Source organism: Cheilinus undulatus, linkage group 24 (assembly GCF_018320785.1).
Source record: "Cheilinus undulatus linkage group 24, ASM1832078v1, whole genome shotgun sequence".
In the NCBI taxonomy this organism is placed as follows: Eukaryota; Metazoa; Chordata; class Actinopteri; order Labriformes; family Labridae; genus Cheilinus; species Cheilinus undulatus.
The window spans coordinates 5,033,607-5,060,703 of record NC_054888.1 but is presented as its reverse complement, the minus strand read 5'-3'; the positions used below and the strand labels follow the sequence as shown (position 1 = coordinate 5,060,703).

Sequence of the window (27,097 nt, the reverse complement as noted above, 5' to 3'; positions counted from 1 at the left end):
CACCTAATATTGGCTGATATTTACAGCCAATATCTGCCTATATTTACTCCTGACATAGGCTGAAATTTACAGCCAGTAAAGACCAATGTTTGTTTATAATCAAATCCAATACTGAGAGCAGATATAGCCTGATATCGACAGCCAGTATAGGGCGTTATATATTGCAGATATTTAGTCAAAATAGGCTGATATTTGAAGCTGATATGGGCCAATATTTACAGCCAATATATGCTGATAGTGACAGCCATTTAATGCCAATATTTACTCTTAATGTTGGCCAATATTCACAGTCTATATGTGCTGATATTTGAAGCTTATATAGGCAAATATTTATGATATAGGTCAATATTAACAGCCGGAATAGGCTTATATTTAAAGCTGATAAAGGTAGATGTTGATTGCGAATAAAGGTAATAGTTACCGATATTTCCTTTGTGAATATTGGCAGAAATGTTCATATCTGCAGGCACTGAAAATTAAACCTAGAATGTCACATACATGTTTCAGTATTTTTCTTTAAGCTCTTGTACAGACGTGAAACCTGGAACATTTTGTGGACAGAGTTGAATTTGAAAGCAGAAAAAGTCTTATTTTATTCTTTATAAGCTCAGATTTGGTCTTTATCTGGTCTCAAGGGGCTGTAATGTTTTAAAAAGGGTGATCAGAGTAAAGATTGTTGTATTTTTTGTCACATTTTGTGCAAATACTGAAAAAAAAAAACACTGAATCAAGTTGTCAAAGCAGTCAAAAAGTCAGTGAGGGAGTTTCAGTCAGGCAGAAGGAAGACGGCTCACTCAGAGGCCCTGATTGTTTTCATTATCCACTTCCTGGTTTGAGCCGGGCGGGTAGTGCATGATCCGTGAGTGTGTGTTTACCAAAGTGTGTGTGAAGCAGCGTGAGAGTCGGCTGAGTGTGTGCGACGGTGTCAGCGTGCCGCTCACATGGAGAGTAATTAAAGTCAGGAAGAAAGAGAAGAAGAAGGAGAAGAAGAAGGAGAGGAAAGAAGAGGAGAGGAGGGGAGGAAAGAGTTGGTGAAGGAGAGAGGAAAAGAAGAAGAAAAAGAAGAGGAGGAAGAAGAAGAACAAACAGAAGAAGAAGGAGAGGAGGAGGAGGAGGCGTTCTCCAGCTCTGATAGTGATACTACTGCTGCTGACAGCTTCACTCCAGCATGGAGACGTGAGGAGGAATGTAGGGGAGGATTATCTCTCCCACACGACCCAGCTCTAATCTCTGCACACTCACACACACCTTGTGTCTCGTAAAAGACCTTTGGCATGTGGATTATTGACTTTGTAGCTTCAGGAGGGCAGCCATGTTTGAAGTTCTGCAGCAGTGGAGTCATATAACAGAGCATTTCCAACACTTTGCCTCATTTTTAGGTCGACTTTTGATGAAAGTCTGGGGTGTTGTTGTTGCTCTCCCTGCAGCAGAAGAAGATTCACGTTGTAGCTCAGCTATCACTCTAGTGATGGAAGCAGGAAGTGCTTGATTTGGTCACATCTGGTACATTTTTAGAGCAACGCTTATGTGAAATCTGGTTGGAATTGCGGCTATTAATCCTGGTGCTTCAAATTCCTTATCAATCAGACTTTATTATGGTTGTTAAAGTGTGGTAGAATGCAGCCCCACACTTCCCATGCGACCAAGCTAATATCAAAGCTCTGAGGAGTTTTTACATTTAGCAATTTTTTTGCGTTGGACTTTTGTGCGAGCTTAAACTTTTAGTTTCTTTATAATGAGACTTGTTTACATGACTTCAGTTGTCATATAAAGAAAAGGTCTTCTATTATCTCTGAAGCCTATAAAAAATGCAATAGTTTGGTCAGACTTTAGGTTTGTCAGGCTACTATCATCGCCTTGTGTATTGCTTTTTAGCTCTTTATCTAGAAACCCTTATTATAATACTTTTTAAGCATACTTCAAGTGAAATTAGAAGTACTTTTAGTGCATGTTGGAACTCTTTAAATGCATTTTCAAGCCCCTATCACAGGCTTTCTTGGTTGTAGTGTAGCTTGCAAGAAGTTCTTAAAATAAGAGATTTTTGCATCGGACTCTGGTGCTGTTTTTGCTTTTTTTCATGCAGCTTATGGTATGACGATCCAACCACACAATAATGTGCTTTAACACTTTTGAAAGTATGACAATATAGACTTAATTAGATTGATCCATTTCTGCCTTAGACCTCAGCGTGAACTTTAACTTGTACCTCTTTATCACTGAGATTCTTTCATACGACTAAAATTGTATTTTGGCTAGAAAGAAGAGTAACCGCGTTATATTTAAGGCACATAAAAGTGAATTATTTTTTTAAGAGTTTTTGTAAAGCCATGCAAACATCTCAGCTCTGCAGAGTTCTTAAATTGAGTGATTAATGCACTGGACAGCTGTGCAGCCGCCTTCTTCTAACTTTATTAAGGAGCCCTCATTAGTACACTTTAGGTGCATACTTTGAGTGAAGTTTGACCCTATTTAAATGCATTTTTAAGCCCTTTATCACATGCTTTCTTGTTGTACCATAGCTTGAGAGAAGCTCTCAACAGTAGTGATTTTTGCACTGGATCCTGCAGATTTCTGTAGAGTAATTTGACTCAACAATAAATGATGTAGTGAGACTCAGTGGTTTTGGTGCTGTTTTCCTGTTTTTACTCTTTTTTTTTTTTCCACCACCACGTTTCAAGTGAAGAACTTTTGTTACACATTGAAATGCACCAAGCCCAGAAAACTGCAACTAAACTTCATTTATATGAGATTTTCTGCACTTTTCTGTTGATATCGAAGCATGATAGCAGTTCCTAAGTTAGCTGTTTAGCTGTGGACACTTGTGTCAGCCTTTGCTTTTTTGCTTTTTATCAAGGAGCTCTCATTATGATGCTTAAAGTTCGTACTCTGAGTATGAAAGTGCATTCCTTGTGGTTTAAAAGCCCCAAAGAGGCAGATTTGTGATAATTTCCAATGCAGCTTTCATTATAATACTCAAGCTTCTGTTTTAAGTGTAAAGAAAGTAGCTAGAGAACTTTTTAGGACTATTGGAGTATCAGGAGTTTTGACATGCAGCATTCTCTTACATCACATTTCTTTGTAAATAAGCCTTTCATCATGATAAAAGGGGATATTTACAGCTGTTGAAGCTTCATAACTTGACTGTTGTAATGTCTGACAAGAGCACTTAAAGGAAAAATTTCTGAATATTTTGGACTTTGTGGATTTTTACAACTTCTGCAGAGCTACAAGATTCCCGCTCAGGATGTAGAACGGTATGACAGCAGAAAAATGGACCACATTTACGTCATGGATCCAGACCTGGGATTAAACCCTGACTTGATGGGACATGGAGCTGGGCCTGCGGCGTGTGCTGGAGTGGAAACCACAGAGGAGATACAAAGAGAAGAAGAACACTCACTCCAAGGACACGATGGAGATTTCAGCTCTGCCTCCTCCTCGTCTAACTCCTCCTTACCCTCCTCGGCCTCCTCCGTCTACCCGGTGTTCCTCTCACCGCCTCCGATCCGTGTGGAGGAGGAGAAGGAGGGGCTGACCGGCTGCTCCAAGTCTTTCACTGCACTGAAGATCTTCACCAGGAGGTAAGACTCAGGAAGCGCAGCTGTTCAGAGATAAAAATGTCAATAAGATGACCCAACCTAGTATTCTTTTAATTCACATTTTGAGTGGATATTTTTCAGATCTTTTTTTTCTTGGATTGGGAATATTTCGATCCAAAGAAATGGGATTATCAGAGGTCATGTACCCCAAATATTTAACCTGAATTAAGTGATTTAAAATAGACCATGATGTTTGGATTTTGAATTTGACAAAGATAGCTCCTTAAGATGTAGCATCTTGTATTGAATTTCAGCATTGGACTTCTGTTTTAGTTTTGATCAACCATCAGAGCTGGTTTTGTCACACAAACCTGGCAACGCTGCATCGGTTACAGAGGGCCACAGCTGCTGTTGTGGTGCAGCAGGTTGGCGTGCTTCAAACTTTGAGCAGTAGTGAGGCCGTTGCACAAACTGTAGGCATGTTCTCATAAATTGTGCTTCGATTTTAGAGGGAAAAAAATAGTTTGTTTTTGTAAGTTATTTCACATGTATCTGTGCTCTATAGAAGCATCAGCACTCAGGGCTAAGCTAGTACTCGGCTGATTGTTTTGTTAGGTTCGGCATAAACTTTGTGGATTGGAGCATTTCAAGATGGATTTGCCTGATGGCAGAGATGGAGTCCATGGGATCCATCTGCTTTGCAAGGTTATCAGAGCACGGCATCAGTGGAGATCCACTATGCTCCATGAACTGCCATAAATGTTGCTACTCCTCCACTGATGCAATTCTATGGCTCTGAAAGTAGAGTCACTCATTCAATTATCCTGTCAGTCAGACATACAGACCCATCTGCAGGGCTGACCTCTGCTGTTTAGCCATAAAAGCAGTTTAAATTAGCTTGCACTCCAAGTTTAGCTGATTGAATAAAGCAGGTATTGGCATTTGCATGATGAAAGCTATACATTTGTTCCTTTTGTAATTTATAAATGTAATTGTTAAGTTGAGAGTGTCCCACAATCCTGCAGAGAGAATGAAACAAATATGACCCTAACATAAGCCTTTCAGACCGGCAGGGCTCCGTGCCAGTTCCGGAACCTAATTTGGAACCGGCCGGCGTGTTCAAACCAAGAAAAAGTTGGTTCTCAGCTTGAACTAAAAACAGTTGGTTCTTTCTTGGGAACCGTGACATCATCAGTGTACATTCTAGGTTGAGCAGAAAATTAAGAAAAACGGTCTTCTGGGGAAACAGTATGCTTGGTTGTAATCTGGGCATGGACAGAATTCCAGGTGAAGCTTGAGAGTAGAACAAGGAGGGGAAAGTTATAAACAGAACTTGCAGCAAGATAGCGAAGGCTGGGTTCACCTGAACGCCAGACATAATAACTAATGAACTCAAAAAACTGAAGAAGGAATACCGGGACAGCAGGGAAGATTTGGGCAAAATTGGAGCTGGACGTGGTGATACATGTCCATCATGTCCTCCCACTTTCGTTCTGCTTAAACTGGCGTGAACGCAGGCACTTTCGCTAGAAAGCACTGAGGTTCTGAGACTTGAGAACGGAACCAGAGCCAGAACCAGAACCGTGTCTGTCTGAAAGAACTATCAAGGAGTTATCATTTGTAAAAGAGCTGCATCGACCAAATTTATCAAAGAAAAAATGCTAAAACTTTTATGAATGAACTGCAGCTAAATTGGTGAAAATGGTACCACATAAAAAAATGGGGACACTTTGTACCATCATGATTTCAAAAACATTAAAACGGAAAAATTTGACAGGACAGGACAACAAACCTATAATCCAAATAAAGAAAACTTGATTATTTGTTAAAAAAGAATCTTGTAGGTCTCTAGTTTGTTGTCAGAGCATACAGTAAGTCTTGTCTTGTGTTTTTTTTTAAGAGATAATAGATAACTGCAACACCTGTCAGTGTATCAAACCACAAACACAATACAGATCTGCAGCTTTTCATGCAAAACCCTCCAAACCTTATAGCAACTGCCTACTACAAATGTTATACTGCTAAAGGCTTTTACATTTGGAGAAAGCATGTCATGTTTGCAGCTGCTATTACATTTGCATATGTTTGTGGAATAATATCGATAAAATCTGCAGATCTGTAGTACGTTCTGAGGCTGTTCTATGGGTGTTACATTTCCTCTCGCCACAACGTGAAATTACGGTTCAGCTTAGATCAGGATGTTCCCTTTTTTTTTTTGGATCAAATGTATCCCAAACCTCCAACACATATTGAAAGTATGACCCAAAACTGAACATGATCTCTTACTTTTTACTTTTAAAAGCATATTTGTAAGAAGAAAGTTTGAGAATGTTGGAGTTTCTGCAGCCTGTATTGGTGTAGTAGCTGATATTGACCAGCAGGTGGGGCTATTGGCTGAGACTGGGCCTGCTGCCCTGATTAGACCGGATGTGAACAGATGTGAGACTGTGAGGCCACACTCTGACAGATCACAGCTGCAGTAACAACATCTCCCTAAAGACACACACAGATAAGCTCTAACATATCCGTGCTGTTGAATTTTCACTCAGCTCACCTGTGGAGCGTCACACCTGCCTTAGGCATTAGATTAACACACCTCACAGCCACACCGGCTGCACTATCAAAGATTTAATTCACACTTCCAGTAATGAATCCCAGATTTTCCCACTTTGCTCGATGACTCAGTGCATGATCCGGATTATATCTGCGTGTTGTGTTTGTGTGCGTAACCTTGCCAATGGGTCACCAGTCATCACACGGACAGGGGGACATGATTCCCACGGCAACAGAGGCTGCAGTTGTCATGCCAACAGCAACAACGATGACAGTCATGCCTCCAGCTTGGCTGGACACTCGAGTAAACAAGTGTCAGTGTGTCATTGGAGGGAAGAGAGGGGCCATGATGAAGGGTTTTGACTTTGGTATGATAGTGTGAAAGATTGAATTATGAACGCTGCGATGCTGTGGTGTTTACTGGCGTTTTTGAGTTGATGCAGATTCAAGATGTTTCTTTGTGATGTTGTTCAAGTGAATTTAAACATGTTGGAGACTAAATTAGAGCTTGGTACAGAAAGGTTTAGTCTTTTTATGCAGATTGCTTTATCTGGCAGCTAAGAAAGTTACAGAAATATTTCCAGGCATTGCCATCCACTAAAATGTATCATTTTTGACTCTGACGAGCTTGAATTGTTATTCTATGTCTGACAGCATTAAAGAAAGGATCCCTACAGAAATAGACCTTCTGTAAGATGCTGAGACCCTTATTTTTACTAGTCTATCAGATCTGTAAGGCTACTCAAAGCCTCCGAACTTCACCAAAACTTATCTTGCAGAACACAGGAGTTGCTTATCTACCAATTCCCTTATTGTTTAGTCGGTTTAGTCTGATAATATATACCTGTTTTAAATAGCTTGTATGAATCTAACACGAGTTTAACACAAAATTACAGAAACAGGCTGAATGGTCAAAACAAGGGAGAACAGCAACTCCTTTGTTCCACAACATAGATATTCTTGCAGAAATACGTCTTTACGTCTTGTTTTTCCTCTTTTTTTATGACCATAAAATATTCTCATTTTGACCAGAAAAAGCTCAATTATTCTCTAGGGTGCCAGTTTAGCTTGGTGGGTGGAGCTGGCATCCATATACACATGCTTTAGTCCTCAACGTACTGGTTGAAGGTCACCTCCAGTCTTGGTGCTATTTGGTGTTTGTCTTGCTCCTTTGTCTCTCCGTTGTCTCCTGTCTATCTTCAGCTGTCCTAGCCAATTAAAGGCAAACGCCCCCTCAAAAATGACTCTCTTTGGAGCTACCAAACTCCATTGGCATTAAATGTTCACTTTACCACAGAGAAAATAGACTTTCGTTGTCTACCTCTTCCTCCAGCAGAGGGCCTATTAATGGCAAAAACAAACACTTTCACTCTTGTTTTTTAATCTCTTCATTGCTCCCTCCAAAGCCACCCAACTCTATTACCAAAAACAGTATTTTTTAGTTGCAGAACATAGAAGTTAGTTGTTTACCTCTGCTTCAACAGGAGACCAGCCACTTTTGAACAATTCAAAACGTGTCTTTAAGAATTTAAGTCCAATCTTTGACTACTTTTTTAGAACCAAAAGATCCTTTTATTCTAACCTGTAATTTTTGAATTACTCTCTCCAAATCTATGACATTAGTTGTCTCTCTCTGCCACCTCCTGAGCATGGGGGTTAGTTGTTCACCTCTGCTTCAACAGGAGTCCTTACAGTGACAAAAACAGTCACTTTTGAGACCGTTGTATTCAACCCAGAAACAAATACTGAACTACTCTCTCCAAAGCCAACAACCTCATGGGAGTTGGTTGTGTACCTCCACCTCCAACAGAGGGCCTATCAATGGCAAAATCAAGCATTTTGACAAATACAAAACATCATATTTTAAAAAGTTTCTAATTTTTTATCTATTTAATATCTCTCTTCAAAAATGTTGAACTCTAGTAACAAAAACAAAAGTTTTTAATTGCAGAACATGGAAGTTAGTTGTTTACCTCTGCTTCAACAGGAGCCCTGAAAGTGGCAAAAACAGTCACTTATGAGCAGTTCAAAACATGTGTCTTGGTGTAGTTTTTACCTATATTTGACAGCCATAAGATCATTTTATTCTTCACAGCAATGTTTAAATTACTCATCAAACTTTATCGACATTAATTGTCTCCCTCTGCCTCCATTTGGGGGCCAGTTAGTGGCAAAAACAAGCACTTTGCGCATATCCAAACATCAGATGACTAAACCTGTTTATCAGTTTTTAAATATCTTTTGTGCATCCTTAGGATCCATTTTCAACCAGAAACTGATTTTAACTTTCTCTCTTTAAAGCCACCAAACCCCCCTGATATTTTTTTTTAACCTTTTAGAACATAGGAGTTAGTTGTCTACCTCTAAAAGAGCCCTGTCAATGGCAAAAAAGCACTTTGGGATCCCTTTAACTTTACAAGAAACTTGCAAAGTACTCTCTTTAAAGCTGACTCCATTGACAAAAACATTTACATCACCTCACAGAACATGGGAGTTGGTAGTCTCCCTCTGCCTCTAAAATAGCCACGTCAGTGGAAAAACAAGTGCTTTGAGCAATTCCAAATGTTGTATGTCTAAACCTGTTTATCAGTTTTTAAGTATCTTTTGTGCATCCTTAGGATCTGTTTTCACCCAGAAGCTGATTTGAGATTCCTCTCTTCAAGTCACCAAACCCTACTGACAAAAACATTTGTACCTTTGAGAACATGGGATCTAGTTGTCCACCTCTACCTCTAAAATAGCCCTGTCAATGGTGAAAACAAGCTTTGAGATCCTTTAACTTTGCAAGAAACTTGTAAATTACTATCGTGAAAGCCAGCTAACTCCATTGACAAAAACATTCACATTACGTAACAGAACATGGGAGTTGGTAGTCTCCCTCTGCCTCCAGTTTAGAGCAGCATAAATACTTTTGAGCAGAATGCCAATGCCTGCAGTTTTTTGTCACTTTTAGCTCCTTTGGTACATCTTTAAGATTATTTAATTTCAGCAAGGAATCAGTTTTTACAAAGCTGACAAATTCTTGTGACAAAAACAGTCACTTTCATCTCCACAGCATGGGAGTTAGTTGTTTACTTCTACTTCTAACAGGTTCACTTTTAAATCCATTTAATGTAACCCAGAAACAAATTCTAAATTACTCTCCAAAGTAAATAAACTCCATTAGAAAATTAATTTGCTTAACCCCAAAGAACATGGGGGTTGGTTGTCTACCTCCGCCTCTAGTAGACACCATGAAAGTGGCACTTATCATGTAGGTACTCTCACCAAGATCAAGGATTATGTTGCAGTTGCTCCACAGAAATTAATGCTCTCTTCAAAGCTACCAAACTTTGTATATAAAGCATTTTTTAACTTCAAAGAGCACAGGAGCTGCTGGTCTCAGTCCACATGCAAATTGTGTGTGCTTTTCCTGGACTTAGATTTAAACACCAAGGCCCCACATGAACCTTTAAACAGCTGCTCATGTACTAAAAACATGCATCAAACACTTAAATATAATCAGATTTATCTCCGTGTATAGTGAGTGGAGTATGAATGCCTTTTGTGTGCATGGTCATTTCAGGCCTGTGTGACTGACACCGCAGAGAGATGACTTCTTTTTCTCAAAAAGGAAAATCTGACAGAAAAACATTATCAGCACAGCATGAAGAGGCTCTCTCTGCAAATAGAAACGGAAGAATGCACTGGCTATGAATGATTTTCTTACTAAATCCTAACACCATACCTTTTGTCTAGTTTTGTAGTTCAGGCTTGAACAAACAGCGTGCTGCAGAAAGAGGATGTAGGTCACTTTTTTGTGAAATATGCCTTTTTGTGCCATTTCTGTTTCCTTCGCTCGAGCTTTTATCTTCAGTCTATTTTTAACCAGCGCTTTTTGCAGAATGAGGAAATTCTGGTCAGTTGTTACTTCTTCAAAAGGGTTCAGACTTTTTTGGAGTTACCTGTAACATTTTTGCCTATTTGAACATTTAATGGAGGTTTTGTGCAACTTCCATCTTGATTTAGAAAGCAGTTTTTGGTTATTTTTACTGCTGTTATGTGGTGACCCTGCCAGATGGCTGTTCGCTAACTTTGCTAATTATTAACAAAAGAAAACATAAGACATGCTAAGAAGATAATTTTGCTTTTCTTAAATAGGGAATTGATCTTAGTTGCTGAACATATTCATAAATGATCAGTCAAATGATCTCTTTTATTTAGCATCCTGAAGTGAAATCGCTTGTTTCTTAAGTTAAAATCACTGCAAAGCAATGCTAAATTTATGAGCCTATAACTGGCAGTTTCCATTACATGTTAGCATCAAGCTAACAAACTCAGATGAACGTCCCAATTCCAAGTCTTAGAAGTTTAGATTGTCCAGCAGCCTCTGTGTAACTGTTTTTCTTTCCCTTTTAGATTGTTTTATATTACTAGATCAAAATCACAATTTCAGCTGAAATTGTGTGGGGCTGAATTGAAGAACTGCTGAAAATAGCCAAAAAGCACAAAAATAACTGAAAATAGCTGAAAAATAGCATAAAATGGCATGAAGGTAACTGAAAATGGCATTCAATAGCTAAAAAAGGATAAAATAGCTGAAAGTAGCCTATAAATAGCAGAAAGAAGTCTAAAATTGCTGAAAATAGCTTAAGAATAGCTGAAAGTAGCCTTCGCTTATTATCATTGATGAATGACGATGATCAATTTACATGGTGAGGTCTAATTAAAAGCCCTCTCGGGTTTCTTTACCTCACCTGCACAAATCCTCATATGTACTTTCCTTGTGAAAGCTGTACAACACTTGTAAAATTTATACTGTGCAAACATAAATAAATAAATAAATAAAGTAGCCTTAACATAGCTGACAATAGCATAGAAATACCTGAAAATAGCCTAGAAGTGGCTGAAAATGGCATTCAATGGCTGAAAAAACATAGAAATAGCTGAAAATAGTTGGAAAATAGCTGAAAATAGCATTAAAGCTGAAGAGTGCAATACCTGATTTGTTAAGAATGTGAAATCATTGCTGAAAATATAGAATTTAGTAAACACAAGAACTTTTTAGAGAATTTAAAGAGCTGGCCCATCTGAAAAATGGTATTTTAGTTTGAGAAAAAGAAAGATAGTTAAAAAAGTATAAATAGTATAAAAAGTATTATAAATAGCTGAAAAAAGCACATAAAGCTGAAGAGTATGATAGAAGAGTAGTGAGAATAGCCAAAGTTATGAGGAGTTGAAGAAAGTGCAGGTTTATGAAATTTTGTCATCTGTTTAACATTGTTTAAAAAAGTTTAATTTTTTAAAAATTCTAAAAGTTAGAAATGAGAAAAGATATAGAAGTCGAATGATAAAGACACAGAGTCGTAAAGTTTAAACGGTGTCCATACCAAAAAGTGTGAAGGAGGAGATAGCAAGCGTGGAAGAATGATCATAATAATAAAGAAAATGGCCGACGCGAATATCAATAGTGTGGATGCTTACTCAGCATCCCCACTTGTTCATTGTTATTTATGGTTTTATTATAAAATGCTTGCAGGTGCTGCAGCTACTGTAAAATTCCATCCCGAGTGTGAATGCATGGGTCTGTGCTTCATCTACAAGAAGCCTGAAACATTAAGAGTTGTGTTGAAGTTAAAAGTAAATGTGAAGTTAGTTTTTGAAAGTGTGTTATTCCAATCAGCATCTTTGCTAAGTTAGCTAAAACAGCTCACACACACATGTGTTACCGTGGGTAAATATTTATCAGCTTGACAAGGAAGTACACCAAGTTATTTTAGTCCTCTCTCAGGCTCTGTGTAAGCCACGCCCACTCCCTCTCTCTCCTCTCTCTCCTCTCTCTCTGGCAGTGTCTCTCGCCCCTCTCCCTCTCTCTCTCTCTCTCCTCTCTCTCTGGCAGTGTCTCTCGCCCCTCCCTCTCCCTCTTTCTCTCTCTCTCTCTGTCCCCCATTAGCGGTCACTCTACTGGAGGGTTTAGCGTTGAGCTTGGCAGTTAAATAGATGAGAAAGAGGAGTAGAAGCATGGATGGATAGATTTCTCCTCGTTCATCAGGTTGGATCCTCACTTTTTATTACTTTCTAGCATATTTATAAGATTAAAAAGGTTTAATTCTCTGTTTTTATTCTAAAATGTTAGCATGTTTATATTTCTCAAAGTTAAATCAACAGTTTATCGTTCTGATGCAGTGCTGCTTTCTTCAACTTGGGCATACTCGGGGCAAAAAGCTCATGAGAGAGAACTTTTCATAAAGCACAGTCACAGAGGAGCTGCAGTGTTTCCAACAACTTTAAGATTTATTTCACAAGAGAAGAAGCGGTGGCACTTAACAGCGTTTTGAGGATTATTTGCTTCCTTAAACATAGCAGTGTTTCCTTTAAGGCAATGATAGTCCATCAGATGCATTTTAAGGAGGAAATCTTCCTTCTAAAACTTGTAACACCACTGCTCCTGTGAGCAACATGCAGCTTTCAGTGACTCTAAATCAGGCTGGTTTTGTGATGATGCTGATCAGCAGTATGGCCGAGGAAATATCTGTTTGTTAGCTGTTAAAGGAAGATTTTGCACTAATGTGGTTATGCAAAGTTTGCATGCTTTTTACCTAAAACAACTTTAGAAAAGCACTTTTTATGTATTGACAACCGTTATTTTCTGGTTGTCTGTTACAGTTATTCATTTAGTACAATTTAACCTCTTCAACACAAAAATGGGCAAAAAGGAAACTGATTTTCAAACAGGACCTAGCTCCTGTTATTATTTCAATCTAACCAGTACCCGACAGGATTAATACATGAAAAGTGTCCTTTAAAGCATTTTTATAACAACATGAGGGAGAAAAGCTGTTAAAAAGGCACCATCATCAACTACATTTGCCAGACTTCACAAAAACTAAAATTGAATAAATTTTGGTCGTTTTAACATTTATTGCCAGTCCGTGGCGGCTTCCATTTTAAAATTGCCGTCTCAACTGAACTTTGGATCAACCTTCCGGCCCGCCCACTTAGCTGGACTTCCTGTCAGCTAGCTAGCTAGCCCTCTGGTTGACAGAAAAATAGCTTCTGCCTATCGAGCAATCTGTCAATCAAATAAGATGCGCCAATCAGTCCGCAGTGAGGTTTTTCCTCAATATAATCTAAACCATTGTGGTACAAAAACAAATTCATCCCCATACAGTGAGAGCACATGAAGACATTAGCTAATGAGACATGTTTGGTTTTTGAACCAGGCTGTAAGCCAGTTTGTTTCTAGTGTAAAAACAGGCTTTCTAACAGCTGTTCAGACGGGACTTCTGGTGTTCTTTCAGCCAGCCTGGACGCTCGGCGTATTGCAATTTTTTGCAGTTCTGCATTGGCTTCACTTTTCAGGGCTGGAGGTTGCGCTTGCAGTTTGATACTAAAACGCTGTGTTGTGATTGGTGGGAAAAACTTGCAGGAAATTGGCCTATTTTTTGGGTTCTCTGGCAGGAAAAACAGAACTCTCAAAGTGCCTGAAGTGGAAAGTAGACATGGAAAATGGCAGTTTTAATCAAGAATGGACGAATAAGTATGTGTTTATCATGCATCATACTCACTTACTGTATAATGACAGATGGATAGATTTCTGTAAAATGGACCAAACATTAAGCCAATGTTTTGAAATAACGTACCCTAAATACCACAACAGATTTTTCCTCTGTGCATTTTCTGATTCTAAAAATACTCTAGGGTTCAGATGGGAGGCTGAGGCAGGCCTTATGTGGCTCCTGGGCCACCTGTTGATGATCACTGATCACTGAATACATTTTGGAGTTGCACATTATAAAGCATTGCATAGTTTAACATTTGCAGAACATTGAGCAATCCCAGATTGCCGCAAAACAAATAAGCCAAGATTGATATCTACAAAACATAAATGGCAATAATGCAAAGCTGCAAACATTTACTGCAGCATTAGAAATGTGAAAACACTTTAAAGCAGTATTGCACATCTGCAAAATATACCTCTATCTCATTTCTGCACACTATGACGGCAACACTGGACATCCGTGAAAATTTCGTGACAGTTTTGAACGGCTGCAGCACAAATACAGCAGCCAAACATAGCCAGCAGTATTAAATATCTGCAAAACACAGGGAGATATGTATCAAACTTCTACAATGTCAAATATCTGCAAAATATGTTTGGTACAACTACAATAAAACATTCTGCAGCATTGCATATCTGCCAGAAATGTTAAACACTAAAGATTGCTGCAAAAACATATTCTACATTATTGCATTTCTGCCAAAGCATCAGCATCATGTGTTATTTCACAAAACACAAGGCAATACTGGATATCACTATGATATCTGCAGAACTTGTACAAGCAGTTTACATCAGCTAGCCTCTTCCTCTCTTCCTGAGCTCACTCTTGAAGTTTGGGCATTTCTTATCAGCTTTTTGCATAGTTTTCAAGAAATGTTGGCCAAATTTTGGATGTATTTTTGCCGCTTATCAGGATCTCTACAGTTCCAGTCTCTCAGATTTGGATGATGCTGCAGTGAGAAGTTTCTTCGTTATGGATATGAGCTCACAGAAAATGATCCATGCAGCTCTGAGGAGCTTTTATATTTCTCTCCTTCCTTTTCTGAGTCACAATTCTGCCACTCTGCTTCAGTTTTTCCACTCTCACAGTGCTGTTTTCCAGCAACTAAGCTTTCCATCACAGAGCTGGAAAAAATGGTCTTTTTGATGAATGTATGTGAGCATTTAGTCCTAAGAGAGTCAGAAAAAGAAGTGGATATTGGACTTTAAGGAAGCTAATGATGCTCAAAAGGAAGGTCTCAGTGTTGTGTTTGCAACTGGTATAAGTTAGAAGCCAAGAAAATCATCACTCAGACTATTTTTTGGGAGGTTTGGTCCCTAAAGAATCCCATTTTCCCCAACTTTATTAACATTAACTTGCAAAACAAGGCAGAACATATTCAGGATCCTTAATGTACAAGATGCATATGCATGAATCCAACCTCTACAGATAAACAGACTACAAAATAAACTACTGTAAATTAAAAGTAGCTTGTTTCTATCTTTGGAGGCGCTGATTCAAAGCCTTTGTTTGCAGCTACAGTCAGCCAGTGCTCTGAAACTGATGTGGGTTTGCCTAGCGTAGCTTCTGAGCGTAGCAGGCTGTGGTGTTAAACATGGTCAGAGAAGCAGCTCAGAAACTCTGACCGCAAAAAACGAAACTTAATCGATGACAGACTTGCCTTTCTTCACAGTAAAAGTCTTGACTCATTTCAGCAGGAGAGAAATGAAACTTAAAACTACAGGTGCAGCTACAAATAAGTCAGAGACTTTCAAGTGTTTCTCTGGTCTGCTCAGACATTAGTTTAGTCTGCAATCACAGGTTTGTTTCAGGGCAAGAAGAAGGTTTTAACACATAAACATTTTTAAATGTGTTAACTCTTTTGAGTTAACAGCTCTGTAAAGGGTGAAAAAGTACTGCCATATACATTTTTGAAAATATCTTTTAGTCTCACTGCTGAAAACCCAATATCAGTCAACCATTTTTGAGGAAAATTTGTCAATTTTTTAAGGAAAATTACTTTGAGTACCATTTCAATCAGAGTTTGTTAGCTTGATGCTAACACACAATGAAAACTGCCATTAACAAGCTCACAGTTAGTCTTTAGAAGTTAGTATATGAACTTTGAAAGACAATCTATTTCACTTGGTAGTATGAAGTATAAAAGATTATATGATTGATAAGGATGTGCATTAGATTTTGTTAGCTTGATGCTAACCCATAATGTAACTTGACATTAAAAGGCTAACAGTTTTAGCATTGCTTCCCGCTGTGTACGTTCAGTAAAACTGATTGTTTTTTAGGTGTACTGGACTGGACATAATTGCTCTTCTTTACTTTTAAACAGCTCTACGCCATGGAGAGTGACACTCTAATCTCATGATGCAACAAATCGGGAAACAAATTGTTGCCAACACTTTTAATTATCATTATCTTAAAGATTTGTTGTTGCAGCCTTATTTGGAAGTCTTAGAGACAGGATGTACATAAACGTTTGTTAGCTTGATGCTAACCCGTAATGTAACTTGCCATTAACAGGCTAACAGTTTTAGCATTGCTTCCTACTGTGTACGTTTAATCAACTGCTTTTTTAAGTTTCGTCATCTTGGTACATCTTTGTTGTTGCAGCCTTAACTGGAAGAGCCTTAGCCTTACCCTAACCCTAACCCTTAGAGATGGAATGTAGATCAAAATTTGTTAGCTTTATGCTAACCCGTAATGGAACTTGCCATTAAAAGGCTAATAGTTTCAGTATTGCTTACCGCTGTGTAAGTTCAGTGAAACTGATTGTTTTTTAAGTGCAATGATCTTGGTACGTCTACAGTCGGAGCCACTTCAGTTGTGTGACTGGACATAATTGCTCTTCTTTACTGTTGAACAGTTCTACGCCATGGCGAGTGATGCTATGATGTCATGATGCAACAAACTGAGGAGCAAATTTGTTGCCAACACTTATAATGATCATTATTTATCTTAAAGATTTATTGTTGCAGCCGTATTTGGAAGTCTTAGAGACAGGATGTTCATGTAAGTTTATTAGCTAGATGCTAACCCGTAATGTAACTTGCCATTAGCAGGCTAACAGTTTTAGCATTTCTTCCTACTGTGTACATTCAGTAAATTGATTGCTTTTTTTAAGTTTAGTGATTTTGGAACATCTACAGTCTGAGTACAGTTGGTGTACTGGACATAATTGCTCTCTGTTACTTCTTAACAGCGCTACACCATGGCGAGGGATGCTATAATCTCATTATATAACAAATTGAGGAACAAATTTGTAGCCATGCTTTTAATTACTTTTTACCTCAAAGATTTGTTGTTGCAGCCTTAATTGTTAAAATTTGTTAGCTCGGTGCTAATACATACTGGAACTTGCCTCTAAAAGGCTAACATAATCAGCATAGCTTCTCGCTGTGTACGTTCAGTAATCAATCATTTCTTTATTAAGTGAAGTGAATTATTTTCATTACTTCTTTCTTCTTCTTTATTACTCAATGTTGGTTTTCAAGCAGCTTCCAGGTGGCCCACAGCCCCCATCTGATGGCAGTACTGCATTACAACCAGGCTCTGGTTAACCCTTAGAACCAAAAGTCCATTTTTGCCATTTTCATGCTAAACTGCCTGTAGAAACTCAACCCTTTTAAACACAATCAAGTTATAGACATTGTTTTTACAGGACGACCTGTGCTGTTGGGATATGTGTGCTGCGAGGATGTCATTAGATGTTCCTTACTCTGTTTTCTAGCATTCAGACTATGAATGAGTAAATGAATGAATCATAGAAGAAGTCAGGCAGCCAAAGTAGTGCTGTAGTAATGCTTTATGAAGCATTTCATCTGTCTGAATGATAGTAAACAGAAGTGCAGAGGATTATTTAAAGCATGCCTATTCAGGTATCTTTGTATTTGTGGAAAGTGTGTGTGTATTTCCAGTCATTAGGCAGACGTTTAAGCTGCTGTTTGGTCTAAAAACATGTCACCATGAAGGCTGACAACAGACAGAGGGTGAGTAATGAAAGAGACCGCTGCTTGGACTGAAAACAAATCTCCATGTAGGGAGAGAGAGAGACTTGCACGTTTAAACAGGGTGTTAAACCCAGCGTGTTTCTTTGTTAGTCAGCAGAAATTTCAAACTCGTGTGCTTCAGGTGGGAGAATATTTCTAATCTGTGACACAAAATCATAGTCACAGATTAAAATATGGTTTCAGTGCAACATTTATTGTCTGTTTGAGTCCAATGCTGAAGAAGAAGTGGGCGGTCACCTTTGACTATCATCCCCTATCTCTCACGATCAGCTCTACAAAGTTCATCTGACAGGAGCCGCTCACAACACAACAACAAGGAAACATAAAAGCTCATTGGTCCACTCTCCTCTTCAGAATATTTTTATTCCCCATCCAGGAAATTTTGTGTTTGCAAGTTTGCATGTAACCTCCAGCTGAGGGTCAGAACCAGATCACGCCGTTGGGGAAATATTTATAAAATAAACATGTACTGTCACATGTTGTGAGTCAGTGTCGGCCTTCCTGCTTCGCCTGAACCGGCTGAATAGAGTTAAACGTGTAGGAACATATAAAAGCGAACAGTGGACAACTGTTGGCAGAAACTTCTGCTTAAAGAAGAAGAGGAAGACTTTTAATCCCTCCAGGGGAAATTCAGTTTTTAAACAGCATTATTAGAAATGCTACACACACATAGGCTAAAATGCACGCACATGCACAAACATGACAGATGCTGCGGATGCCAGACTTAACCTTCCTGTGTATCATTTTGGGATCATTTCATATTCCTCTTGACACCATTTTATGAGTTTTCAAGCCTCAGGCATGAGCTTTGGCAATCTTTTGCATTTTTATGGCATTTAAAAATTTTTTGTCTTAACTCATACTCCACGTCTGTTATGCACAGTGTACAAAAATCCTGACGTTTGTGTCCCTTAGGTCCATTTTGGTCCCATCTACTTCCATTATAATTTGATTTTTTTTGGAGCCATTAGAACATAAACACATGCATGCAATAAATGCTGGAGATTTTTCTTTAGCATTTTTGTAAAAGTTGTAATTTTTAGTAATGTCCACCAGATGGCGCAGTTTTATCTGTGATGGGCTACAGGGGGAAATCATTGACTTTTTACAGCAGTGTATCTTGTTTAACCCCCCCCCCCAAAAAAAAACTTTTTTATATACCTTAGACCTGAAATTAGGCCCGTTGGTTAGAGAAAAAATAACGACGAATAAATAAATAAATGAAATAAAATATTTAAACATAAACATTGTAAATGAGCCATTTTGGTCCAAAGGGATTCTGTTTTTTTACTGCATGAAAAGTAAAACTGCATAAGAAATTTCATTTTCTTCCCATCTAAAACAGCAAGGATGTCCATGACAGAGCCGGGCAACAGAAGGGGTTAAAATAAGAAGGAAAAAACAAAATCAAACATACACATTTTTTTGTATTTCCTATTATGGAAGGGGTTGGTTAAAAATAATTTAAAAAAAAATCACTGTATGTAAGTTTTACTGCCTAATTGTCCAAAGGGACACAAACAGGTGTAAAATTTAAGGGATGCAAGAAACATGATCATATTAATGCATTTTTGTTTACATATTTCTTATTCAAAAGTTCACATTTTTAGGTTGGAGGTTGTTATTTGGACTTTAAGACCAAAGATAAGAAAATGTGGGGACCCTTAGACTGCCAGTTGAAGATCAGTGCCATGGCACAGCTTGAATACTGAATGAATGATTGAACCATGTCTTGACTTTGTGGTGTGAAACCTGAAACAATTGTCATCTCTTTGCTTTTAGTCATTGGCTGCTATGGGTAATTACCCCACCTTCCCAACACTACAATGGTAAAAAATCACAGAGCAGTTCATCTCAGTACGGTCTGTTGTTAGCACTGCTTCACTGAAAGTTACCAGACAGTTACGTGCTGTTTTTTTCTTCATTGTGAGTTAAATTTCAAAAATCTATCAGCCTACAGGTCATTAAAAGTATCATAACAGAGATTTGTGCCAGAAAACAGTAAATTTACTCTCCAGTGTCTGTGTCTCTGCTCTGGCACAGAGCCTATAGCCTATTTCTACCACTTTTAAACCCTTTCCACTACTTTTTCTGCCCATTTTTGCCACTTCTAGATCAATTCTTGCCACTTTTCTGCCTGCTGTTGCCTTTGTTGACCTATAATTACAACTATTAAGCCCTTTCCCCCACCTTTTTACATCCATATTTGCCTATTTTGACCACATTTCAATATTTATTATGCCAATTTTCAGTTTAACCCATTCCTGCCACTCTCTGGCTATTCTTCTGCCTCAGTTTACCCATTTTTTTTACCAGGTTAAACCAATTTTGCCACTTTTTAATTCCATTTCACCACCTTTTCCATGAGCTGCTTGTCTTAAACATCATAAATTTCAGTGTTTACCAGGATGTTCTAAAATACTAAAGTGCTTTTTTATGATAGTAATTTTTCTGAGTTTTTGGTCAATTTATGAACCTAAAATATCGCTTTAGTTCCATCCCCTGATGATAAACTCCTCTGCATGGCTTTTCCTTATTTTTCTTAGTGCATATCCGTAATATTTTCTAATCTTTCCGGTTGTGTCGGTGCTACTGATGTCGAAGAAAACAAGCTGAAAGCAGATCGTGCCCTCTTTGTCTAATTTTGCAGCTGTCCTCATATTTCTGTTTAATTACACTGTGATGTAGCGCAGTCTTTAGATAATGTATGCAGACAGAGTTTTCCATCAGTGTCCAGCTTTAGGGCTGACATAAAGCTCCCTGCTGGATGTCACGTCCAGTAAAAAGCCCACCGGCGAGTCAAGGATTGTGGTTTTGGGGCTATTTATCTGACAGCATCAACAACACTTTGACTTCATGTGCAGAGGCTATAGTTTGCTCCTAGCTTTTTCAAAGAGTAAAATCTCCTCTGTGGGCAGGAATAAAGAGACGTTGGTGAAGATGAATGTGGGACGATGCCCAGCAGTCACGGTTAATCAGTTAGCAGCAGCTAAATGGATGTCAAGGGAGGTAAATCCTGCATGCTTGACTAGAAAGTAAAGGTACAAACTGATGGGTAAATTCAACAGTGCTTTTAATGACGTTTGGCACTGAAACATCCACTACTGTGTAATATTGAATTTTAGCTGAGTACTTTTCGTACCTTGAATATTTCCAGCTGTTTTCCATTTTGTAATGGGATGTGTCTTATCCTAGTTCCACCCTCCCACCTTACGACTACTGTGACACTGTCCCATTAGGAGGATTATTTTTTTAAACGCCCCTGTAGACTGGGTGCATGATAGCCATGTAATGGCTACGTCATGGCTTGAATTTCAGACTGCCAGCATTGTGCAGTGCTGCACACAGAAAATTAAAGGCTTGCCTGTTTGTATGGTGAGCTGCGTGCATCTCTCAGCCAAAATAGGTAGGAAAATGCTACATAGAAAGCCATATTTACCTAATTTTACCAAGGTAATTATGGCTCTCTCCAGCCATAAATCTCAGCCAACAAGCTGGCATCCTTGAAGATGTCTTGCCTTTTTTTTTTTAAAGCTATGCCTAATAAAAGAAATGTAGTGAATAGACATACAAATCATGCAATCCAATCATGCCATCCACTGTCATGGCTTGATTTCCAATTTGGTGTGCATGCTAACAAGTCAGGGCTTTCAGACTGCATCCATGAGCACTGTGTCTCATGTGTTAGTAATTTAGAGAACTGCATTTTTTTTCAACACCTAAATAGAAATGATTAAAAAGAGAGCCATATTTACCTTATTCTTTCAAATATATGTTTAACTGTGCTTAACTGACTAGTCTAAAGAGAGGAAACTTTTAGAAAACAGTGAAATTCAACACAGGGTCACAGCGGGTGTGATGTGAGCCTGATATACTCTGTACAGCGTGGCTAACATTAGCAGCTAGTTCCACCAGCCTTCGTTCCTCCTCACAGACTGATTTTGATATGTGGCTGCTTTCTCTTCAGTTGATCAGTTAGATATGAGGTCAGCCCTCGACATACCTCGCTGTTCCTACTACACGCTAACCCAGGGGTGTCAAACTCAATCACAGAAGGGGCCGGATTCTGAATTAAGGTCTAACTTGAGGACCTAACAGGGTCCACATGTAACTGAACTGTCAGCCTCATTTTAACCAGTAATAAATCATGGGGTTAAAATTAGTACTGATGATAAAGGATTTTGAGATTTAAAAAGTCAAAATGATAAGTTAAAAGGCATAAAATCTGAAATAAAAAGTCAAACTTATTAGTTCAAAAGGTCAAAACACGAAATAAGATGCTAAAATAATGCTTTTAGAAGGCAAATATATAAATAAAAAGAAAGTCACAATCATGTTTTAAGGCAAAAATAATGACTTACAGTTTAAAATAGTGAACCTAAAAGTTTAAAATATGAGATAAAGGTTGAAATGCTAAATTCAAAAGGTCAAAATATAAGATAAAAAGTCACAAAAATTGAAAAGTCAATGTATGAGATAAAAAGTCAAAATAATACATGTAAAAGGTCAAAATATTAGATTAAAGGGAAATTAAAAATTGAAAAGGTCAAAATTTGAGATAAAAAGTCAAACTAATAAATTTACAAAGTCAAAATATGACATCAAAAGTCAAATTAAAAATTATAAAAGCCAATATTATTAGATAAATTCAAAATGATAAGTTGAAAAGGTTAAAATATGAGATAAAAAGTCAAAATAATAAACGTAAAAGGTCAAAATATAAAATGAAAGCCCAGATAATCAACTGAAGTTATAATTGTGCAATGCAAATTTGAAAATATGAAATGAAAACACAAATCAGTTTCTTTCTCACATTTATTTTTGTCTAATTATTTTTACTCTTTATTTTTTTCACATTTTTATGACAAGGATATTTGATCTTGCAGGCCAGCTGTAACTGTACCACAGGCCGGATTTGGCCCCCAGGCCTTGAGTTTGACACCCCTGTGCTAACCGCTAAGTTTCTCATGTTTATATTCGGTGAAGTGCTGGGGGAAAGCTAAGACAGGAAGGCAGCGGCCATTAACTGGAGCTACAGCGGCCTCTAGTGGCGGGAGGTTCGTTACAGTTTTAAAGAGCATTATAGACCGGGATTTCAAGCTCGGTTTATAAAAAATTTTAAGGTAATTAGTTTAACCGGCTAGTAAATCTTGTGCCGGCTAATTTTATAAATGAATTTAACTATGCACATCTCTAGTAGATGTCACAGGGAAATAAATACAGTATGGTTACCCTCCACAGGAAGGCACTTTTAACAGCTTTTCACCCTCATTATGTGAAATTCATCCATGAAACTAAAACAGTGCTTTACTGTTTGGAAAATATGTTTTTTTTTAAAGCAGTTTTTAATGAATGAAATCAGCTGTAATTTATGTCTCATTAAAGCTGAAGTCGACACTTTGTTCTTCAGTAAAGTTTCATTTAAGTTGTTGGTTATAAGAAAAGTCATCAGTGAAAACTTGCGGTCTAACTCCACAGACTAATAAAATGTCTCATTCTTAACCTTTGTAGCACTTATTATCAGATTTTATTGTGCTTTATTATGGGAGAATAAATCAAGATGAGTAGGAAGTTAATTAGTATGAAATTAGCAGATACATTTTCTTACTTTAGACGTCACCACATCACCGGAGCTGCAGAGAAGTGGAAAACCACAAAGCTTTGGTACTTTTTATACTCGTGTGTTTGCATCGCGTTCCCCTTTTTTCATGTAAATATTTAACCAGAGTGTTCAGAGCTCTGGACAGGCTCAACAAGTGATGCACACACACGGACAAAAGCTCTTTTTACTCTCCGTGAAGTTCACAGGAACTGGCTGAGAATTAGAAAGAAGTTTATCGTGCTATTACATACGAACTCACAGTTAACAAAGCAGACTATGAGATACCGGGGGAAAGATTTGAAGGCTGATATAAGCTTTACATATCAAAGTGGTTTGCTGTGTAACTGTACAAGTCGTTTGCATTCATGAGAGGATTTTGACTCTTCTTGTGTCTGGTTCAGTTTGAGGTTCAGTTCAGGGCAGTATGCAATGTTTCTATTGCCATAAGTTGTAAAGGTTTTGGCACCCTTCTGCTGGGGAACCTGTCTAACCCTAAAAAAGCTGAGCTAGACTCTCTGCTGTTCACTGATTGGCCGAAAGAATTGCTACTTCCTGTGTTACAGTGGTAAGATTGGAGACAGAGATGAAAACTGAGATAGAGGAGATATTTTCGAACAGGGGTGTCAAACTCAAGGCCTGGGGGCCAAAACTGGCCTGTAGAAAAGTTAAATCTGGCCCACAAGATCATTGGATGTTTCTGTTATAACTGGCCAATCAGTATGAGGTCTGCAGATTTCCTCAAGTATAACTTATCCTTGAGGATTTCAGATATCCTTGTTAAGTCACAAAATATGAAAAAGTGATGAGTAAAAATAATTAAATAAAAAGTCAGGAATGTGGGAAAATAAATTGATTTGTGTTTTAATTTCATATTTTCAATTTTGTTTCTCACAATTAGGACTTAAACTTGGGATTTTGGCTTTTTACTTGTACTTTGAGCATTGCAACTCATAATTTTACTTCTTATACAATATTTTGACCTTTTAGATTCATAATTTAAAATTTTAAGTCATGTTTTGACATTTTTAACTAATTATTTTTGTATTTTATCTCATATTTTCAACTCCTTACTTTGACTTCATAATCCTATAGTTTAACCTTTTGGACTTACAATTTAAAAATTCGAATCATATTTTGACTTTTAATTTCATGATTACAATTTTTATTTCATATTTTGGCCTTTTAAACTCACAATTTTGACTTCTAATATATTTCTAATATATTTGCCTTTGAACAACATAATTTTTCAATTTCAATTTCATTTTTTGACCTTTTTGAACTAATGATTTGATTAATAATTAATAATTTTTCACTTCTGTTGGGCCCTAAGGTTAGACCTGAATCCAGAATCTGGCCCCTGCTGTGATTGAGTGTCTTAGATCTTGTGTATGTATGACATTTTATATCATCACTGCAGTACTGAACAATGTAACCTCAGAGCTAAATGGCCTTTCTCCTTCATTTTGCTTGTAAGGGACAGGGTCATGTTCTATTCAGTTCTTGTAGGTTTGTGGTTAGGCTCGACATCATGGTATTGGACTTGAGCTTGTATAATGCTTTTTTAGTCATCTGACTACTCAGAGCACTTTTACACCAACCCATTCACTCTTCATTCGCACACTTGCCTCTATACCCGTTTGCACTGGGGTTAAGTGTCTTTCCCTAGAACATCCTGTAGCAGCAGCATATCCAACTAACATTCCACATCACCATGAAAGCAAACATCTGGCAGCAGCTGCATACTGGCATATTGCAATACCTCTTGGCACATTTTACATCATCTGTTGTTCGGAAATTTAATGGAGTTAGGCACAAATGGATGTTGGTAACGGTTAAGTCTAGTCTGAGGGACTCTAAATCTTCATCCTGAGGGTAAGAGCTGAAACTCAGAATGGAGTATATGACAAAATATTCTAAGTTCAAAACCTGAGCATATAAACTTAATATCACAACATTTAAATGTGTCACGTTGCAGAAAATACTACAGATCTTCTGCACACTTGATGATTTATGCACAGAGTTAAGGAGGCAGATGAGCGTAAGTTTGCATTTCTTTGATTTATAACTAACAATTAACTTAAAAAGTAACATTAAATCTGTGATACTCAGCATGTGGCTCTAGAGCCACATATGGCTCTGTAGTGATGATTTGTGGCTCTTTTATAAATATTATTCCCCCAGAAAACCTTAAAAAAGGGAAACTTTGACCTCAGGAATTACCCATTGCAAGTCACATTAACCAGTTTGTTTTCCTAGCTTTAATTGTCAATCTAAATCGTTATTTATTTATTTATTTTTTTTGTATATTTCCATTGCCCTTAGTTGCAATTTTTTGCCACTTTTAATCCATTTTAACTGCTTTAAGGCTACTTTTGCCACTTCTGTTTTGCCACTTTCTGCCCATTTTTGCCACTATTATCCAGTTTTTGCTCCATTTTCCCCAGTTTTTGACCCTTTCATCCAGCTTTTTGATATTTTTACCACTATTCATCCATTTAAGCTGCTTTTTGCCATTAAATTTCCCATAATTTTTGCCACTCTTTGCTGCTTTTTGCCCATTCTCCCCCCTTTTGCTGCCTTTTGCCCATTTTAGTCAATTTTCACTTTTTTTTTTTGCCATGTTTTTACCACTTTTTGACCATTTTTGCCACCAGCAACCCATTTTTGTGTCACTTCTCACCCACATTTTGTCACCTTCTCCCAAATTTTTGTCACTTTCCACCCAGTGTTTGGTGTTTTATGCCTGCTTTTCCCTTTTTACCATTTTGCCCCCTTTAACTTATTTTCATTGCCACTCAAACCCATATTTACCACTTTTCACCACTTAATTGTGGCTCTTGCAAAGGTATTTTTCAACAATTTGGCTCTTTGGTTGTCCAGGGTTGAGTAACGCTGCATTAAATAATGTAATATAATCATGACAAATACTTAAGATAAGGAACCTAATAATAATCGCATATTTAATAGCAATATTGGGGAAAATAAATGCAATTAGATGAATTTTGCAAATTGTTCAGCCCTAATTAACAGACATGATGACATTAGTTACACCTGCCTGATGCTCACTGAATGAGAGGAGGATGTCTTATAGATGTAAACAAATGTATGTAAATCAATGATTATACTGTTTAAAATGGCTACGATACTAAAAAGCTTTACTTGTGATCCCATTATCCCATCTGATGGATTCTGTCGTTTGAGATCTTTAAAAAGTTTGCAAACTTTTTGCAGATTGTGCTAATAACTGTTTTTACACCCTAGAAAGCCATGAACCAGTTCCACACAGCCTAGGTACGGATCTTTTGGGCTCAGTGTCAGCTTTGATGCCTCTCTGTAATGTTAAATAAGTGTAAGTGTTGTAGCCTAGAACAACGACTACACTTGAAACCAATAAGGGCGTCCAGAGCGAGTCTTTGACTGTCGGACTCCTTGGAGGCTTGCACTGATTCCCGTCCTTCTGAGCTCTGACTGTTTTATTTTTAGCATCATTCAGTATCTCCTCTGTCTTTAAAAGGACTCTGACTCCGTTCAGTTCCAACTTTCTATATTTAGAAACAAACATAAAGACATTTTGTCCCTCTGTGTGCTGAATGAAAAATCTCTCCATCTCAGCTCTTAACATGCAGATACTCTCAGGTGGGTCGTGCTCTTTGACTGAGAGCTCTCATCTCATCGCTCGCTCGCTTTCCCCAGTTATGGTTGGGGATTATCTCCGCACACTGCCGCTGTTACATAACAGCAACCCACACAGACTCTGCACTTACTCATCGGGGAAAAGAGATGTTTGGATGCAGGGAGGAGGATGAATGAAGAGGGAAACATCTGAGAGAAGAGGTTTTCATTTTTAGCTGCAGAACC

The 27,097-nt window shown here is 37.9% G+C and overlaps 1 protein-coding gene across 3 annotated transcripts in view; it reads left to right on the top strand.

Moving 5' to 3' along the window:
• LOC121506237 (diacylglycerol kinase zeta-like) overlaps positions 1 to 27,097 on the top strand; it is a 182,278-nt gene that overhangs the window by 35,696 nt on the left and 119,485 nt on the right. Inside the window, exon 1 of one of the 3 annotated variants that reach the window (XM_041781944.1) lies at positions 1,047 to 3,581. The exons of 1 other annotated variant lie outside the window; for it this stretch is intronic. In XM_041781944.1, the coding sequence (XP_041637878.1) occupies positions 3,271 to 3,581 (311 nt within the window). In that variant the 5' untranslated portion in view covers positions 1,047 to 3,270. Of the gene's footprint in view, positions 1 to 1,046; positions 3,582 to 12,030; positions 12,124 to 27,097 lie in introns of those variants that run through there. One more of the 3 variants, XM_041781942.1, reaches the window with a different exon arrangement.